Source organism: Vidua macroura, chromosome 17 (genome assembly GCF_024509145.1).
Source record: "Vidua macroura isolate BioBank_ID:100142 chromosome 17, ASM2450914v1, whole genome shotgun sequence".
In the NCBI taxonomy this organism is placed as follows: Eukaryota; Metazoa; Chordata; class Aves; order Passeriformes; family Viduidae; genus Vidua; species Vidua macroura.
Window position 1 is genome coordinate 7,547,662 of NC_071587.1, and position 17,092 is coordinate 7,564,753.

General features: G+C 50.9%; 1 protein-coding gene across 1 annotated transcript; it reads right to left on the reverse strand.

The window, feature by feature from the left end:
- Nucleotides 1–3,397: 3,397 nt before the first annotated feature.
- On the reverse strand, nucleotides 3,398–10,889 carry LOC128815902 (BPI fold-containing family B member 3-like). The gene is made up of 16 exons (XM_053993025.1): nucleotides 10,876–10,889; nucleotides 9,694–9,805; nucleotides 8,687–9,395; nucleotides 8,249–8,350; nucleotides 8,017–8,139; nucleotides 7,578–7,641; nucleotides 7,053–7,113; nucleotides 6,618–6,697; nucleotides 5,809–6,018; nucleotides 5,618–5,671; nucleotides 5,367–5,537; nucleotides 4,916–4,983; nucleotides 4,581–4,623; nucleotides 4,134–4,197; nucleotides 3,934–4,010; nucleotides 3,398–3,725 (listed from the first exon to the last, which is right to left on the reverse strand). The coding sequence occupies exons 2-16, from the start codon at nucleotides 9,788–9,790 to the stop codon at nucleotides 3,651–3,653; spliced, it is 1,998 nt and encodes a 665-aa protein (XP_053849000.1). The 5' UTR covers nucleotides 9,791–9,805; nucleotides 10,876–10,889; the 3' UTR covers nucleotides 3,398–3,650.
- Nucleotides 10,890–17,092: the final 6,203 nt, after the last annotated feature.

The window sequence follows — 17,092 nt, forward strand, 5'->3', positions numbered from 1 at the left end:
GACTCTGGGGCTTTCAGGAGGAGGAGAGATTCCATGAGTCCATAGCACAGTCCAGGACATCATTAGGAGCTCTCAGCATTTGGGCAGACCTCACATTGGGAAGGAAGGAGAAGATTCTCCCAAGCTGATGGAGACATGGAATGTGTCTCCCACTAATCCCAAGGTTCTGGGTGGATGCAGCAGCCCTGGGACAGTGGCTCTGCTCCTGCTCCAGGCACCAGTGATGCCACATGGAGCTGCACCGCATCTTTTCAGACTCATTGCTCCTTCCCAGAGTGTTTTATTTTTCCGACTTACCAGATTAGGAAGAAGTCTGTTCAGGACACTTGCCAATAAATTATCCACAATTGGGAGCAGGCTGTGGAAAAATAAAGGAGCACCATGAAAACAACCTGCTGCAAAGTAAATGGGTCTTGTTAAACAATTCCCTGTGAATAGCGTGGAGCACAGACCTCCCGGAGCAAGGCAATTGCAGCAGCAGAGTGAATCGTTTCTGCTTGGATTTTGCATGAGATAACTGTAATTTGCATCCCAAAATAGCCGATGGGAAATTTGTTGCTGCCTTTTATCTGCTAGTGTATAGTCTCCTCAAATGAACAGAGAAAATCTCAGGCTGAGTGGTTCCAACACTACGTGCTCACGTCTCAGAAGACCCCCACGCCTTGTCCATTAAAATAACCTCTGAACGTGGCACATGGGACAGAATTGTGCCCTGAGATCTCTGGGACAGCACACCACTCACTGTGGCTGTGTCAGGGGGGCACAGGGACCAGCACCACTGGCCCTGTGACACGGCTGGTGAGTGGCTGTCACCTCCAGGCATGGTGGGAGGGAGGGCTGTAACAGGAAAATGCCCTGGTACTTTTGCCATTCTCAGGGTGGGTTAGGGTTGGCAGAACTTGATGGTGAGGTGGCTCCTGCCAGCAGGGAACACCTCCATCACTCACCCTCTCAGGAGTCTGATTTTAATGCCACCAAACAGCCACAGCACCAGCCCTAGCCCAACCCACCTCTTGCCATTGAGGGCACTCGAGTGTAGGGGTTGAGGTAAGCGCCTGTGCCAGGCAGGAGCTGCAGGGACACCCTGGGGAGCGTCAGCTCCAGGGACAGCGAGAGGGACACTGCGAGTGACAGCTCTAAGCCCAGCTGGGCTCCACCGCTCGCACACAGCCATGTCAGGGGGTGGGGGAGTCAGAGGCCAGTCAGACCAGAAATGCCAAAAGACACCGAATTTTCTCATTTATTTTCCTGTTTCAGTTACTTTCCAGTTTTATCAGAGGCTTGGTTCTTTTGCCTTGTTTTTCCTTCTGCTCCTGCTGGGCTTCCAAGCGCAGCCGGGCGGGCGGGCTGCAGAGGGAGCGGCGGCTCGGCAGCCGCGGCCAGCGCGCAGTTCGTGCACCCTCTATGGGCAAAGGCTCCTGCGCTGCCGCCTCCTCTGCCCTTCCCTGGCCGCCTCGGGAGCCTCCTCTGCCCTGCAAACCTGCGGGACTTCCAGAGCTTTCTCCTTTCAAGAGCCTGACCAGTTGAAATTTTAATTACGTAAATAAAACGACTCCCGACTCAGTTTGGAGGAGGAGGTTTGCTCACAAGCTTCGTGCTCTTCCCCTTCCCAATGAAATTCCTCTCCCTGTCCTGGCTGATCACGGTGCTGGTGTGAGGGTGTCAATCCCAAAGGACCCTCAGTGGTTCCTGTCTTCCAGAGTGGCACTTGTGACCCACCGTCACTCAAAACTCCTTTACTTTATACCTTTACTTCTTTACAGCCCAACCTAAGCCCACCTCACCCTCCGGTGAGTTGTGCAAATTAAGGCTGAAATTATATCAGTGACTCACACTGGTCTTTTTTATTAAAACGGCCCATTTTTACCCTTATAATGATAAAAATAACCAGAACCTCAAAAGGATATCACTACACAAAACCTCCTCAAACTTCCATGTTAAATGAATGGATTGTCAGAAAAGGGTTTTCATTTTGCTATAACGACCTATTTTCTGATTTTTCGGATTAGTCACTAAATATTAACTAGAATTACTCACCTGCATTCCTACTATTGTTGTATTTATTCCCATGTTTATTCTTGGCTCAATGGAGTATATCATAAGGTTTGGGGGTAAAACAGAGGCTCTGTCCCCCCCAAGCTCACAGTACCTTTTGCCACTTTTTGAACTCTTTTTCTTTACCTGACCTTACACTGAATTTCAAGCCTGGCTTTGCTCAGCTCCTCCTAAAGTGAGACCTTATGCTGGTCCATGGACACATCTGTTTTGAACCTCACAGCAGATCCTTCTATAGTGAAGGCGCTGCAGGAAAAATGGAAAGGTGCTTGAATTTCCAAAGCTGGCCAGTGGATTGAGGGTGTAAAGCACCATTTGTGAGTTTCGTATATTCCACTATAAATAATGACCTGTAAACCAGGGAAAAGCATTGAGCAACAGGTTACTGGACAGCCAGTATCAGGCAGCACTGTTCCCAGAGGCGAGGGCAAAAGGGAAGGAAAAGGTGTGTGAGACTCCGTGGCTGCAGCACGTGAGGCTGCACTGATCTGAAAGAGCTGTGCTGGGAAATCAGCTTCTTCCACAGAAATCCCTGCTGACACCTGCCCCCAGGCTGGCATGCACAGGTTACCACATCAGGGGGAATTCTTTACGTTTCCAGCAAGTGCCTGGGGAGGCTTTGGAATAGTACCAGGAGATTTTTGTCTCCTTTCCTGCTCAAGGAACCTCGAGAAGTGGTTCCTGAGGCTTGTCCCACCCATGCTGCAGCTGCCAGCTCCTTCCCAGCAGACAGGGTTTCCTCCAAAAAACCCCTGTGCTGGGACACCTCCACGGCCACTCCTGGCCATAAAGGCACCTTTGTTCTGGTGCCCTCAACACTTAATACCTTTGTGAGATCAAAAGTGCTTTTTTTGACAACCTGGTGTGTCTTACACAACAAGGGGATAATACACACCTAAATAAATCCCTATGGAGTGTGTGCTCACGTTATCTGTGCCTGGCTCTGGACAGAGCCTTGCACAACCAGCACCAGCAGGCTCCATGTGGGACCTGCTGCCAGCAGGAGCTGCTCCAAAGGGCTCCAAAGGAGAGGGAGATATCAGCAAGAGCTGTGCCAGCGCTGCATCACAAGCTCCCCTCTGCCCTCATCTCAGGCATGAGAGATGGGCTGCAGCAGGGCACCCACGTGCACTCAACCCAGTGTCCCTCTGAGAGGCTGTTTCACACCTGGTGCCACAGGCTGAGCTTCAGAAATGCTCTCTTTAGGTCCCAGTTTGTCCTCTGAAGGCACAGCCTCCCCACCCATCTGTGTGCCGTGTGGCAGAGGGGCATGGAGCAGGCAAACAGGTGTGGGGAGCCAGAAACTCATAGAAATAAATATCCAGAGAGGAAAATACTGTGACAGTGAGAGATTTTATTGAAAGAGCAATATGAGAGCAACCTTTGTGCCTAAGAGCTCTGCCTCCTGGCTATGGATGTTAAAAGTGGCCACAGGAACCCCCAAACATCCACCAGCCGAGCAGCTCTCCCACATGATGCTGGCCAGAGGCTGCTGTCTGTCCTGCTCAGGCCACAGCCACAGCACAGAGCAGCACTTGAGAGAAAGGAAGAGGGAGAGAGTGCAGCAGAGCAGGGCTTGGGGTGCATGTGCTGCCTCACAAAGGGAGCAGCATCGAGGCTCCTCCTGAGCAGGATCTTCCCAGAGTGGTCTGGCCAGAAAACTCATCCACCTGGAAGAAGCAGAACAAAAACTACTCAGTTTTCTCATTCAGACTTTCACCAGCTTTTTGCTATTCCCAGCAGAGGGAAACTGAGAGCAGCCCATGGGAAATGAAGTTGGCTGGGGTGGTGTGGGGCTGTGGGAACTGCAGGTCCCAGCCCTGGTGGACACATTCCCACTCCCCAGGATACAGCACAGTGGGAAAACTCAATCCTTACATCAGTGATGATGACTTCAGCGTTCCTGAGGTTGGTGTTGAGGACGTTGGGCAGTGGGACCGACAGACGGAAGGCATCTGCAAAAACAGGTGTAAGAATCTCATCACAGGGATGAAACCTGGAATGAAGGCAGCAAGGGGAGGAGGAGAGCCCCAAATCCAGCTGAATCTGAGATGACAGGGGACCCTGACCCCCCATACCTTGAACAGAAGGTACATATACAGCTGTGAAGACCTTCTTGAGCCATTCTGCGAGTGCAGAGGCCTGCGGGGAAGAGGATGTGTCAGAGCAATGGTTATTGGGCCATGTCAGGGTTATCTGTTGACTTCTACTCAGTTTGCTCTGAAATACAAGAACTAGGAAGCTTCCTTCAGTGAAACACTTCCAGGACTGAGGGTGGATATGCTCTTTGGGTAATTTCTTTTTAATTATTCCTCCCCCATTCCCAGCACCCCCAAGTGAGGAGATACACCCAAGTGTCACTGCTGTAGAGCACGAGGGATCTGCAGGGCAGAGGGAAATTTCCCTCTGCCAAGAGAAGTAGAAGGATGAAAACTGAAGAATTAGCTTGTGGATTTCTCCCCCACACAGAGCCTCTGGCCATTGCATCACTCACTGCAGCACCTCGATCCAGTGCATGCACTTACGCTGGGAAAGTCAAGACTCTGGGGGAACTGTGTCAGGTTGATGCTACAAAAGATAAAAACAAGGAAGAGTTGGGGTGTGTTGGTGCAGCCTCCTCCAGGCCCTTTCTCGGTCTGGAAGTTTTCTCACCCTCACAAAGATACAGGATTTTAAAATTAGAACAACTTTTTTACAATTCTCTCATCACGTCAACCATGCACTTGGTCTGAGGTTGGGGCTGGGAGGAAGCAGGAAGGCTCCAGCAGCCATTGACATTTTTACCACGTCTACATCACTGTCCCCCACCAGCCCCATTTGTCCCCAGGCAGAGCCCCCCACCCGCAGAGCTGGGCTCTACCTGTCAAGAGTCAGGGACGTTTGCAGTTTGCCATCAGAGACTGATGGGGTGATGTTCAGAATGATGTCCTGGAAATGGAACAATGAAAGAAATGAGGTTATTCCCCTGCACAGCTCCCAAGACTGAAAAGTGTATTTGTAAATTGCCCATTCTGAGAAAAAACACTTGTCTGTGCCGAGAAGCCACATTTTTGTGACAGATGGCATCATGTATCTGTCTCCCCAGGGTTCGCCTTCCTGTCTTTATTTTGTGTTATTCCTGAAACATTTCACTTACTATTTATGCTTGGTTATGAGCTCGTTTAAAGGACTGGGCATCACCGTTTTGATGATGCAGTAAATACAAAAGTACAAACGCTGCAGGGCCAAGGATAGGGCAAGCCAAGGGGATGCCAGCAGTGATCCAGTCAGCACCCTGTTAGAGTCATCTCCTCCCCCAGGAGCTCACTCACCACATTGATGGAGAACAGGAGCCCCTGGGGGGTCTGCAGGGCAGGACTGGTGAAGTCGATGGTGGCTTTGAGTGTGACAGTGGCTCTTCCATCCCTCACAGTCACTACTGGCTTTTTGCTTACTCGGACACGCAGCTCCAGTGGCAGAGAGCCAGGGAGGGCCCGGGTGAGCTGCAGGGAGAGAAGAAGTCAGGGCAAGGGTGGGGTGAGAGGTGGGGTTGGAATCAATGCACATGGAGAGCGTGACAGACCTGGGGGATGAACGGGAAAAGGGCAGACACGGTCAGCGAGCTGCTCTGGGGAACCTGTGGGAACAGCACCGGTGACATCGCTGCCCGGGACGGGTTGTGCAAAGCCCACTCTGGGCTCAGCTGGACCCCACAAACACAAGCAGGCAAAGGTGGGTGCCCTTGGGTCACCCAAGAGCAAGCAGGACACTGACCTGGCCTTGCAGAGGGGAATTGCTACCCGTCAAGCTGGTGATGCTGAGGTTGAGGGCTCCCTGCCCCTGGACCTGCTCCAGCAGGGCGCTGAGGGTGTCCTGGGAGAGGCTGAGCCGGGGCGGGCGGCCGGTGGCCAGCTGCAGGCTGGCAGTGAGTGGCAGTCCCTGCATGGGGGTCATCATGCCATCCCTGGCGTTCTCAGAGAGGAGCTACAGGACACAGAGCAGGGAGGGGCGTTGGTGGGGCTCAGAGGATTGCACTGTGCACCCTGCCTGCCTGTTGACCTCATGGAGAGGCTCACACGAGGTTTGTCAGCATTAAATGATGACAGGGCTGCTCCAGGCTGCTCTGGCACAGGCAAGGGCTGCATCTGCTACACCTTCCCCACTGAAACACTACCACATATCCTGATTGGAAAGACACAGTGCTGATATTTTATGCATGATTCTGGTCCCCGTCAATTAGCAAGCTTTGACAAACCACTTATAAACAGAGCATGCCTGTAAGCAGTGACTGCTGCTCCTGTATGAAATTAAACTTTTCTGATTAAAAACTATGAGAGTGCTACGATTATGCTTAATTAAGTAGCATCAAGCCACGCTTGCTCATGCCACCATCAAGGATTAACAGCAAAAAATAGAGACCCAGCACTGGCAATAGCAGAGGTGGCTGGAGGAGAGTCATTAGAGCCTTCCTGTGAACTGTGCCTGAAGGCAGCTGAAATGTGAGTAGCCTTTGATAAACATCCACCGTGTTCCAATGAATCAAAGTCAGAGGTTTTGGGACCAGGGAACACAGTGGCACTTACGTTCAGATCCATCTGGATGGCGTCACCACTGTGGATGGAGAAGGAGGGCAGGTCCCCCAGAGCCCCGAGTGGGAGCACCTCTGTGGACACAGGGAAGAAAGCTCTTCAGCTGCAATGGCAGGGGATTCTCCCAAATCCCATGGTCCCAAGAGTTACTGGAACCAGCAGCAGCTCCCGCTCACAGCTAGAAAAGCCACTAGAAAACAATAGTTTGCAGCAAAAATGTTTTTTCTAAAAGCAACCATTCCTGTGGTAAGTTTCTGCTGGAAGAGCTGGCTGCTGCTGCTGGGGCAGGGAAACTGAATGTTGGGTTTCAGCTGGGAGTTGTGGTTTTAGAAAATTGCTAAAATATTTGTATTTACCTAGTGTAAAAAGCCAAGTAAGGCTAGGGGCAGGATGTCACAGGGAGGAGAGGAACAGGAGGTGTCCACTTACGGTTCCTGGAGCCGAGCAGGGAGCTCAACACCTTGAGCCTGGCGTTGACGATGTTGCAGCCCTGGGGAAGCAGAGGGGAGTGAGAGGGTCCTGGGGCCTGCTGCACCAGTGGGTGACATGGCACCGGCACAGCCAGTGACAGCAGGCTCTGCTGGTCTGCACATGTGGGCAGAGCTGCTGCAGGCAGTGCTGGGGGGCATATCCCATCACACAGGACTCAGCATCGCGTGGGTGAGCGGCCCCTCTGAGCCAGCGTGGGTCTCACCTGGGTTAGTGGCTGCTAAACCAGCGCCTGGCTCAGAAATCTGTTTGCCAGCAGAGCCTGGCACAGGTGATGGTGCTCTGGTGCCTTTCAGCAGGAGGAGAGGCTGACCGCCCCGCTGAGCTCACAGCTGTGCAAATATCCACATCCATGGGGCAGCCTGGCCTCCTGCCTGCCCTGCCCGTGCTGCCCGCCCTGCCCGTGCTGTCGGCCCACCCGGCACTGTGCTGGTGGGTCACATGAAGGTGGCTCTGCAGACTCACCAGATCCTGCAGGGCATTGCTAAGGAAGCGTTTCAAAGGCTCCTCCAGAACTGGCACTCTGGGTCTGGTAACAGGAAAATAGGAAATAGCAAGTGACAAAGATTAATGCTGGAAAGTAAGGGGACTTCACACAAGAGAAACATGAGGCTTCACTTGCTTTGCCCTTACTCAGTGCCAAAATATTACCATTCCCAAGCCCTCTGAATCCTGCCCAGTGCCACGTTCCCCACACCCAGAAATGTTCTTTTCTTAGCCAAAATTTTAGAAAAAGGTCAACAGTTCCCCTCTGAGCCCGACAGCTGGATCACCTTCAAGGCACCAGGCAGAAAGGTGCTGCCATCAATGGCCAACGGCACCAGGGTGTCCCACTGCCACAAGAGCCACGGGCTGGCCATGGGCCACCCGCTCACACAGATGTTCCTTCACACCTGATTCATACCTCACATAGGTGTTTATGTCAACAGTCTTGCAGTTCAGAGCGTTCTGGTGAGGCGTCCACGTGTCCTGGACCACCATGGTTGCATCTACCTCCACCTGCTCGCAGAGTGGCTGGCCCGGCACACTGCCCAGGGGAAGCACAGCAGGCAGCTCGGGACACTTGCTGACCATCTTCTTTCCAAAGAGATGGTGACCCCCTGCCCCAAGCCATGCCCCTGATGGACATGCCATACCTGCTCTCTACCAGCAGCTGCGTGTTGAAGTCCACCTGGTGCCCAAAGCCCGGCAGGGAGCGCAGACTGATTTTGGGGAGGGAGTTGTTCACAATTCTCAGTCTGGATGGTTGAAACAAGGAAAAAGCAGTGAACAGTGCATTTGCACGGCCCTGTCCCCTCAGCCCCCAGCACAGCAGCTGTGCTCTTGGGATCCTCTTCCCCCTGGGTCATCAGGCATCCCCACCAGCCAGGAGCAGCTTGTGGCACATACAAGGCACCCTGGGATGCCAGGCAGAGGCAGAAACTCCCAGCAGATGAACCCCCATTTATGAACCCCCCCCCAGGAGACAAGGGAGGGAGCCCTGTGTGTGCAGGCTCCAGGACAGGACCTCCTTTCCCCAGCATGGCTCAGACACACCGGGCTGCTCAGGGACACCACCTCCCACTCGCACTCACCCCATGAGTTCTTCACCATTTCTACCAAGAAGGTTGCCAATGAGACCGTTTTTGCCAAGGAGACCATTTTTGCCGATGAGAAGTTCAAGGACGGTGTCAAGGAGAGCATCAACAAGGCCATCTTTGCCAAGGAGACCGTCAATGACACCATCTTTGCCAAGGAGACCACCGAGGATACCGTCTTGGTCAAGGAGACCACCTAGGAGACCATCTCCACCCAGGAGACCATTTCCACCAAGGAGACCACCAAGGAGACCATTTCCACCAAGGAGACCTCCAACAGCACCATCTCCTCCAAGGAGGCCACCAAGGAGACCATCTTCACCAAGGAGACCACCAACAGCTCCATCTTTGCCAAGGAGACCACCAACAGCTCCATCTTTGCCAAGGAGACTGCCTACAGGACCATCTTTGCCAAGGAGACCTCCAACAACTCCATCTTTGCCAAGGAGACTGCCTACAGGACCATCTTTGCCAAGGAGCCCTCCAACAACTCCATCTTTGCCAAGGAGACTGCCTACAGGACCATCTTTGCCAAGGAGCCCTCCAACAACTCCATTTCTTCCAAGGAGACTGCCGACAGCACCTTCTTTGCCCAGGAGACCCCCAGTGATTCCATCCTTGCCAAGGAGACCGCCAAGCAGATTGCCACCAAGGAGACCACCTGAAGCTCTCTGGGGAACACTTCTGTCTGGTGGATCTTTAAAACCTGAAGAACAGGATCAGAGGTCACTGTGAGCTATGTGGACTCAGCATACAAGGTGTGCCAGCCTGGTTCTTCCCTCCCTTCCCCTCTCCCTCTTCATACAAAAGAAGTGGTGGCACCAGCCTCTGTAAAGTAACGGAAGTGCCATCTCCAAAGTGCTTTATAAATGCAAATTACCTGCATTGCCACTGCTGCTGGGCAGATCTGTACCAGCTTCTGATTTTCTGAGTATGGTCAAGAGACAAAAAGAGCAGAACTGGCCTCAAAAGAAGGATAAATCCTGTTTCTTATGTACACTTACCATTCATATCTGGTCTGGCAGCCAAGAACGGGATTCCAAATCCTTGTGAAGGGATCAGCAGGCTGTTGAGCAGGACAACAGTCCACAACACGGACATCTTCGGTCCTGATAACTGTGGGAAGTGATTGTCATGAGCGCAGTGCTGGGAGAGCGAGCACCAGCCCGTGGAGGGAGGAAAGAGAAGGGAGGGAGGAGGAAGGAGAAAGAAGGAATGCCTGTCAGGGAAGACAAAATCAGGAAGGAGGCTGCTGGCATCTCTCCTGCCTCCTCATCACACTGGTGCTGATGGACAGTAACCCTCCTGGTGGCACTTTCCTGCAGGAGGAACCAGAGTGTCAACACCAGATACTCCAAAGACCGGTGGCCAGAGCAGTCAAGGGCAGAGCAAAGGGATGTTGGGATGTTCCTGCTGTGATCCCCCCCAGTGCTGGTGAGCAATGGCGTGACTGAGCTGTGTGATTTGGGACTCATCCATCCTGGATGGGGATTTCTCCAAGAGACATATCCTGCATGCCACAGAAGGGGAAAACAAGACATTTCTGATAACATGATTGTCTCTGGAAGAAGAGCAACAACATCTACAGAGTACAAATACACAAACATAGCGAGCAAGGAGAGAACCTCCAGGGAGAATGTCATGATTTCTGCACAAACATCAGATTCTGATGCTTCCCTCTGCATGGAAACACCTGATAGAATTGTAAGAAAGAAAGCAAACTTTAACATTTCAGTGTCATTGAAATATTTCTGTGGGACCTACAACTTGAAGTAGCTTATTTTTCTTTTTTAAAGAACCAAAATGAACTTCGTTGCTCCAAATCTATTTAAATGTAAATAACTCATCAAAAAGGGATCAAAACAAGTGTGAGAGGTCTAATTCACCTTAGCTGGAAATCTATGGCAGATAATCGAGTTATACCAAAGATAATTGAAATGATAATTGTTTATGAAAACCCTGAAATACCCTTTCTTCTGCAAGGACTGCAAATACAAAGAACACGCACATCTCTTCTGGAGAAACTTGTGCTGAAAGGCACCATTTACTTCTCAGAGCATAATTCAGGCAGGCAGCAGGCAAGAATAACAATTTTTGTTAAAAGGCCAACACTCCCAAAGGAACGCTGAGGGTTTGCAGAGGCAGAAGCAAGAAACACACTTTTTGAGGAATAAGTTTGCTCTTACCTGACCAAGCTCTTTCTCCAGCCAACGTCCCTGTCTTCTGAAGATCAAGAGGATCCAGGATCTTCATATATAGAGCTTCACAGCAGGAAAAAGGCGATGTCATTTGGGACATCCAAAATAATTGGTGGGGAGCAAAACAAACAAGGTCTTGTTTCTGGTGACTTCCACTGCAAATATTTCCTTGGAGATACTAGGAGTTAGGTAAATCATTGAGCAATGACCTGTAGGAGCAGACTCAGCCAGCTCTGGGTGCCTGGTGTGGTACATCATCCTTTCATCCTGCCCAGATGCGGACATGGCTGAGATGTCATGCCCTGATAAAATACCTTTCTTTCTTTTTTTCTTCTAAATAAAATTGATGTTCTGACTGAAACATGTGTCAAAACACTGGCCACCCCTGGCTGCTCTTACTTCTGCAGTTCTCAGGGCTGCAGTACTGAGCAGTAAGCCCCTGTGTAGGGATGTGCCACGTGTTATGATAAATGAAGGATCAGGCAGCACCTTTTCCAGAGCAAAGACAGACTGTGGAGATAGCAATAGCCAGGTGTTCCCTGCCCAGGCCACCAGGACATGCCCAGCATTCCCATCCAACTTGCCTACAGCCTGATCAAATGTCACAGCCCAACAGATGCCCTGAGCTGACAGACTCTTTGGAGAGACACCACCTAAGTGGGAAATGCTGCCCTTATCTAACTGGCATGGAATTGCTTCCAAGTCCATCGGGATGTGCTTTAACAGGAAGACACTGTTGAGAGGCTGATGCCATTGACCTGGAAGCTCCCAGGCCAGAACTTGTCAGTTTGGGGTATTTTTGAAGTTCTGGAAGGATTGTTGGTCCCCCTGTGGGCACACCACCCTATGTAACAGATGTGCTGCAGCTGCCCAGGGTCTTCTGCCTCCTCCTTGCAGCTCTCTCCAGGCCCCTGCCCTGATTGCTGCCCAGGAGACACAGAGACAGTGCAGCAGCTCTTTGGGGCAGGGAAAAGAAACCTTCCTCCATGGGCCCCAGACCAAACGTGGTCCTCATGCATGGGGCACATCCCAACAAGCACAGCAAAAGCTGTCTGTGCTGAAGGGAGAATGCACTGGCTGAGGGGACTGGGATGAACTCTTCACTTCTGACAACAGGAGTGGATGGTAATGGCTGCTCCCCAGTTCTACTGAAAAATAATACAGAAAAATTGCTTGCTCAGTGTTAATACTTTCTGTGAACTTGGAAATAAATATTTCCAGCAGATCAGCCAGCTTTGGACACACATTATTTCCAGCTTTGAAAAAAATACCTTAGTTAAAGGCCAAGGAAGGGGTGGCAAAGATATCAAAGCACTGAAGGAGTTGTCACTCTCCTTGCAACCTGATCAGCCAGGACCTCTGGAGCACAAAGCCCGGCTGTCATGGTGAGATCATGACCTTTGATAAGATGGACGAGGGTGTTAACAAGATGGTATTAAGTTATCATCCATCCTGAATTGCTTCATGCTCTGGGAGCCACTGCCCAAAACCTGAACTACCATGAAGACAGCCCTGATACTGGTCAGTGCACAGGGAAGGGGCAGGATGGCAGCTCTGGGAACAGCTCCTGCTCAGTGACCTTTCAGGCATGACAGTAACTTGGCCTCTCCCCAGTGGCTGCTGAATGCAGAGGTCTCTGACCATTGGATATTTTGGAAAAACCAAAGCAGATTCCCATAAAGAGAATGACATGGTGGTGTCCACGTCTCGCTAAAGTGACTTTCAAAGCCCCAAGAACACAGAGCCAAATTACTGAGAGAGGACAGAAACCAGAACGGGTTTGGTCAGAAGGAGAAGAATAGGACTGGTGTGAACAGACATGTTTGCCTCAGTTCTCTGTGCTTGGATCACCTGAAATGAAGCTGTCAGGCAAACAGTAAGGGGCACGTATTCCCAAGAAGAGTCTGAGACCTTGACATCAGCAGGCTCCAGTCAGAGCAGGCTGGGGGAAATGTCCTAGCTATGGCTGGAAAATGAGGTGGATCTGCTCTGCTCTCCCGTTGATGGCAAAATTCAGACATGGCCTGTCTGCCTGCGGAAACCAAGGTTTTCCCTGCCATGCCTCTGGGACCACTGAGAGACTGGTACATCCCTGCTGCTGAGGGATCAGGGCTTCTGGGTTCGTGTAGGGCTCCAGGGAACAGTGCTGAACAAGGCTGCACATCCATCCCAGGTCACCAGCACCAGGGACATGATAGTGTGGCTCAGCAGCAGAGTTGCTTCATGAAAAATTAACTAGGTGCTCCCTGAAATTCCCAGCCTTGAATTCTCTAGGAAAGCTATGGACAGATATTTGGATTCATTTTTTTTGCTCTGCTCAAAGGATTGAGACTCAAACTCTTTGATTTGTTTGTTAGCTGACGCAAGAACAATAAGGGAAATCTGGCCCATGCTTCAGTGACATGAAGAGAGGCATCACAAAGCCCGGTTTTCGTGGGGAGCTGGTTTTACAGCTCCTTCCTCACTGCTGAGGAATTCCAAGGAAAATGATTCCTTACACATGATGCAGAACAAATCCCTGTGGAGAACAGATGGGGTTCTCAGAGCCTGCCTCCCCAGCATGTTTTCCTGGGAGTAATTTCCTAAAAACACAACAGTCTTTCCAAAGATATCCTCGATTCAGCGCCAGCTTCCTGTCACCAGGAAGAGATGTCCAAATCATGTCAGCTCGATGAAATCAGGATCAAAGCTGTTTATTGACTTACTAATGACAAGAAATTATCCAGGAGCCAGTGAGTTACACACTCAGGATCAATATCAATGAAGCAGCTGATAAATACCAGCACCAGCCCAAACCTAACTCCTTCTGGGGTCCTAATCCCTGGGCAAACCCCCCACCCCTCACAGCATGTGCACCCTGGGAGCAGGGGGTCACTTTCTTCATCTGTCTTGTGGGAGGTGTGGGTGATGCATCCTGACAATGCAAATATGATTTATTTAGGGATCAGCTCTCTCAGGACACAGCCTCTGCCCTGCCATGCCCAGCTGGATCTGACAGTGCACGGCAGGACAGTCTCACTAAGGGGGCATGAGGTGTTTTTATTCCAGTTTGTGGAGTCAAACTCTTGGAAAGCCAAAGAAAGGAAGAGACACTCCAGGAAGACCAGCACCCTGCTGCTCCCTCCCCCATCCATTCCCATGAGTCCTGGCCACAGTGGGGATTGGGGACTGCAGCCACTGAGTCCCCATCCCTCAGGTCTGAGTGACAGGCGTGTCCAGCACCAGCATGTTCTGTGGATTTAACAGCAAAAAGCACCTGGGTGGGATTTAACAGTTGATTCTGTGTTTGTGTGTGATGGACTAATGGCACAAAGTCCAGGGGTGGCCCAGGGTACAGCAAAGCCACCATGGCAGCGTCCCTACCGTGTCCCCACTGACGATGTAGGTGCTGCCCAGCAGGTCAGACAGGATCCCTGCACACAGCACCCCTGAAATGAGTAGGAGACACTGTCAGAGACACCTTGGATGTGGTGGGCACTCCAGCATTTCCCTGCCTACCAAAGGATTTTGGGAATACTCAGAGGGAAAATCAACAGGGTGGGAATTCTTGGGTTTGTGTATTTTAGTTTAGTCTCTGCTTTTGGCATACTTCCCACATGAGTTAAGTAGATAAATGGATGCTGCAAGGTGGGGAATTTTACTGTCATTTCAGCTGGGTTTAGGCGTGGTTAAGGGAGATGTGTTGATTTTTGGAGATTCAGAAAGGCAAAGAACTGTGATAGCAAGGGGGTTTGATTCTGAGGACAGGAACAATGCTCCAAGAGGCCTCAGAGAAGCTGTCTGCATCCTTTGTCCATGCAGGCAGATCCCTCCTGCCTCTGAAGGACTGGGCAGGCAGAGCCCGGCTGGAGGCACTGCCCAACACTTCCCCTCCAGGTCCCCTGCAATGGAATGGCTGGCAAGTGACTGTCCTAGCAGAACCCCTGACAGTCCTGGGGACAGGAGGAATGTGCCAGGTTCCCACCCCACAGGTGTCACACCCTGGAGAATTACTGGTGGCCAAAACTCTCCCACAAATACACATTGGGAGCAGGGATCACTTCTGAGCATTTGCACCTGTGGGGAAACAGTTTAGAAGGCTGATTTATCATTTGTTATTCTTTGAAATATTATTCCTTGGAATAACATTTTCAATTTCAGGATACACTTCTGGTGGGAGCAGAACTTTGAGGTTGCCAGACCACAAACATCAGGAGCCTCCACTGTTGGTTACACAAATCAGGGCTTGCCTCAGTTTCCTCTGTCCTTGGCTGAACTGGGTTGTTCTGGATTAAACCTGCCTTAAGCTGAGCAAAGAGCAGGGCCAGATCCTCACAGGTATCCGACTAAAATGGACTGACTTTATGACATGTGAAGGGGCTGCACGTCTGCCCTTTGACAAGCATTTGGGAATCAGGTGCTCAACCCCAAGGACAGCTCTGTCTGAGCATCACATCCCTGCCCGCCAGGCTGGGACAAGGAGGCTTCCAGCAGCACCAGTGCTGCATAAACCCAGGAATGGCTGGAAATGCTGCTTTTCACCAGTCTGAAAGCTCCTTTGTGTGGCAAAACTGTGAAATCTGTTACAGTGCACTGAGAAGAAGGAGGAGGTGGAGGAGGAGGAGGAGAGGGAGGAGGAGATGATCTCTGGGAAACAGGGATGGGAGGAGGATGGGACTTGCCAGAGCTGGCAGCACTTTCTGAAGGGTGCTGTGAAGGACCTTGCTCACGACTTGGGTTGCACGCTGGGCAGGGAGAGCACATCACCCTCCGAGCCCTTCATGCACCCAGCAATAATTATTTATTGAAGATCAAAAGGTGGGAAAGTCACTCGCTAAAGAATTGATCTGCTACGGATTAGGGCAAAAATTGTCTAATAAAATGCATTTTCTCTCTTTGCAAACCTTTTCTCAAGAATGCCATCTTCTGGTTTTAAATGAAGCTGAAGGTTTACATCCCTAAAAGAAGCTCTGACAGTCTGGGAGTACAAAGCAGACAAATATGCACACTGCATGGAATAGCAGAACTAGAGCTGGTCTGAATTTGTCCATAAAATCTTTGTTTAGTGGAAAAAAAGAACTGCAAAAAGTATTTGTGTGCTGCAGAAATCCAAACCTGAAGACTGAAGCATCTAACAGTGCTGTGACCTGCCCCTGAGGAATTGCCAATCCTGGCAAACCACTGATGTGTCCTCTGGGACTTACCTGCTGGGGGGGGTTGGTTCTAACACTGACAAAGGGGATGTGGGAGCTCCTGGGGCTGAACCTCGAGGTGCCCGTGGTGTCCTGCCCCAGCCACCCTCCAACCATCAGGTTTGCAACCAGAGTGATTTCCATGTTCCTTTTGTAAAGCTGCTCAGAGCAAAGTTTGGTCAGCACAGGATAAACCCCAGGGACGAGTGAGCCCCCAGATCCCCCAGCCATGCCTCCCATGGGCACTGGCTCCCATTAACCTTTTCCCAGTGATTCTCATTTGGACTAAGCCATGAAGAGCCCTGAGCCAGGGGAGAACACCAGAAAGATCACTAGGACACAGAAACTTTTCACCTTCAGCCGGAAGGAAAGACAGAGGAAAAGAACTGGGTAAAGGGGGACAGTCAGAGCCTGGTGCCCAGGATTTGATGCTTACAGCAAAGTCATATCTTGCTGATATTCTCATTACCTTTTTTTCCCCTTCTTGTTCAAACTTTCCATTTAAAAACATGTTTTTAGAAACATGTTTCTTACCAATGAAAAATCATGTGGTCTAATTTTGAAAAAAAATTAGGAAAAAAATCGTTTTGGCATTCAAAACATCTCCATGCCCCCATCCAGCATGGATCTGGCAGATGGAGGACTGGCTCTGATCTCCCAGAAATTGGGGTTTTACTGGGACATCATGGACAAAAGCTGGGCAGCCTCCTACACTGCAGAGCTTCGACACCTGCCCCAGACGGTGCTGAGGCAGGAGCTGAGACGCTTTGTTGCCTTTAAGTTACAGTTTCTTTGTGTGTTTGTAGACACAACCATGCAGAAAATCACCGGCTTTAATATCCCACTTGTTAGCAGGGAGTGATTCGTGGCTGCCTCCGGGCTGACACTTCCCAACCTCCCACTTTTATTTGCTTGTCCCCGGTTCTGGGCCGGCAGCGTGAGGCTGCAGCTCATCACTCACCCCGAGATGCCTTTCGTGGGCTTGGGCTTTTTTTTTTTCATGGCTTCCTCTGCCATTTTCTGCAGAACATTGC

What these genes read in the sequence shown, in the direction of transcription:
- LOC128815902 (XM_053993025.1), bottom strand. Translation starts at nt 9,790, where the DNA reads ATGTCCGTGTTGTGGACTGTTGTCCTGCTCAACAGCCTGCTGATCCCT. An exon ending in GACATAAACACCTATGTGAG is followed by an intron (nt 7,642 to 8,016) that starts GTATGAATCAGG and finishes TCCTGTTACCAG; the next exon opens with ACCCAGAGTGCCAGTTCTGG. An exon ending in AGAGTCTTGACTTTCCCAGC is followed by an intron (nt 4,198 to 4,580) that starts GTAAGTGCATGC and finishes TCTTCCCCGCAG; the next exon opens with GCCTCTGCACTCGCAGAATG.